At 41.1% G+C, this 2,296-nt stretch overlaps 1 protein-coding gene across 1 annotated transcript in view; it reads right to left on the bottom strand.

The window, feature by feature from the left end:
• Positions 1–1,030: 1,030 nt before the first annotated feature.
• Positions 1,031–2,296, bottom strand: part of LOC110161348 (regulator of G-protein signaling 8-like) — a 17,806-nt gene continuing 16,540 nt past the window's right edge. The window contains exon 5 of the mRNA XM_020926078.2: positions 1,031–1,650. Within this exon, the coding sequence (XP_020781737.2) occupies positions 1,474–1,650 (177 nt within the window). The 3' untranslated portion in view covers positions 1,031–1,473. The remainder of the gene's footprint in view (positions 1,651–2,296) is intronic.

Below are 2,296 nucleotides of genomic sequence, written 5' to 3'. Positions count from 1 at the left end.
TCCATTTAACTTCTCTGCTGGTTTCCATGGAGACGTTATTACATTATCTGGAATATTCCACAGTAGAGCATCACATTAAACTAATCTATAGTGCATAAATAATACACACATGATACACAGGCCTGGTGGCGCCACCTGCTGTCGCCATTAGAAAAGTTTAATGCCATGACACAGGAGAGACTTTGACAAACGCAGAGGGACACGCTCGGATATTCTGAGCAACAGCTGCTCCACAAACTAACACTTTTCCATACGCTTAAATCAACTAATCCACACTTTTTTTTTTTTGGTAAACATTTTTTTGGAGATTACTAGAACTGTCACAATTAAAAAAAATAAAATAAAATAAAAAATTGACATTAATTTTTGCCACTGACACCTTACCAAAAAGTAAAATAAATAAATAAATACATAAATAAATAAAATAAAACAAAAAAAAAAAACTAAAATGTATATAATTAAAAACACAAACGGCAATAAATAAATCAATAATCACACTGTAATGAACCATAAAAGTTTTTTATTCAGCCCTTCACAGCTCAAATCTGATCACAGAACATAAGACTTAAAGGTTGTATAGAGGATTTTTTTAAGGGAAGAGAAATACAGCGACAGTCCTTGTGCGCATTTAGAATTAGTGTTGAAGTTTCCTGTCTAGAAGTAATTCAGCGACCGACGCGTCAGTTTTTAGACCCTTCGTCTGCTTCGGTCGCGCCATCGCTGGACGAGATCTCCAAGAATCACCTCAGTTTGGCTTTGCTCCTTTTCCACTTCTCTTCTTCTTTCAGCGACCTCAAAAACGGACTTTCTTTTGCGGCGAACCGATCGTGGATTCTCGTCCGCCGTCGCGACAAACTTTGTGTAAAATGCGAGGAAGCGACAGTTCGAAAAAGCCTCTAAGAACCTCTGCATAAACCACGTAATCCCCGCGCTCCGATGAATCAGTTACACCAGGGAGTTTGATTGACAACCTAACAGCCAATAGAAAATGAGGGAGCCTCGTTTTCTATTGGCTGATGTTTATCTGGCCTCAACACGTCCACAGTTGATAGATTTTTGTTCTTTTTTTTTTTGGTCATCATAATTGCAAAGCTGCTGCGTCTCTGTAATGGTATTTTAATCTTTGACTGACAGTTTGAAACAAAAAAAAAAATCCTCCATACAACCTTTAAAGAAAAGTTTCACTCTTTTTTTTTTTTTTGGTTAATTTCACAGTGATTTTAGTTCATTTAGAAAACAAACCGGTTCTTCTTTGAGCACCCCAAAGGAAATGTGTCGTCTTTGACCCACCCGTCACTGTTTTTGGGTTAAACCTGAGCAGCATCATCTCCAGACACTCACCCAGGACCTTGGAGCACTTTGGTGGAGGAGTAAGCATGTTATTGTAGATCAGGTAAACCAAAAAACTCACAGAAAGTCCCAGTGTGGTCTGGGAATCGAACCCGTGACCTTATTGCCCCGGAGCCCGGACCCTCACGTGCAGGCGGCGGTCTCCTGGAGGGCCTGGTAAAGCGGAGATTTGAGGAAGCGTGGGTAGGAGTCGTTCTCCATCAGAGCGTGGACCGTCCTCTGGGCCGAGCTGAAACACTCCGGTCCTGGATCCGAGAGGCTGGACCTGATCTCAGCCTGAATCACACAGTCGATGTTTATCTGGGGATGAAGGAAAAAACAACTATTATAACTTAGTAAAAGTTATCAACCTGTAGAAAAAAAAAAACAACAACAACAAAAAAAAAACAGGAGGACTGAACCAGGACTAAACCAGAAGGTCTAAACTAGGTCTAAACTAGGTCTAAACCAGGACTAAACCAGGACTAAATGAAGACCAAACCAAGACTCCACCAGGACTGCACCAAGTCTAAACCAGGACTAAACCAGAAGGACTGAGCCAGGAGTAAACTAGGTCTAAACTAGGATTAAACTACATCTAAACCAGAACTAAACCAGGATTAAATCAGGTCTAAACCAAGATTAAACCAGGACTAAACCAGGTCTAAACCAGGACTAAACCAAGCCTAAACCAGGCCTAAACCAGGACTAAACCAGGTCTAAACCAGGACTAAACCAGGAATAAACCAGGACTAAACCAGGTCTAAACCAGGATTAAACAAGGTCTAAACCAGGTCTAAACCAGGTCTAAACCAGGTCTAAACCAGGTCTAAACCAGGCCTGAACCAGGATTAAACAAGGTCTAAACCAGGACTACACCAAGACTAAAACAGGACTAAACCAGGACTGGACCAGGTCTAAACCAGGACTAAACCAGGACTAAACCAGGACTAAACCAGGACTAAAC

Source organism: Boleophthalmus pectinirostris, unplaced genomic scaffold (assembly GCF_026225935.1).
Source record: "Boleophthalmus pectinirostris isolate CB_2022bp ecotype Guang Dong unplaced genomic scaffold, ASM2622593v1 HiC_scaffold_7, whole genome shotgun sequence".
In the NCBI taxonomy this organism is placed as follows: Eukaryota; Metazoa; Chordata; class Actinopteri; order Gobiiformes; family Gobiidae; genus Boleophthalmus; species Boleophthalmus pectinirostris.
This window is presented reverse-complemented; position numbering and strand designations above follow the sequence as displayed.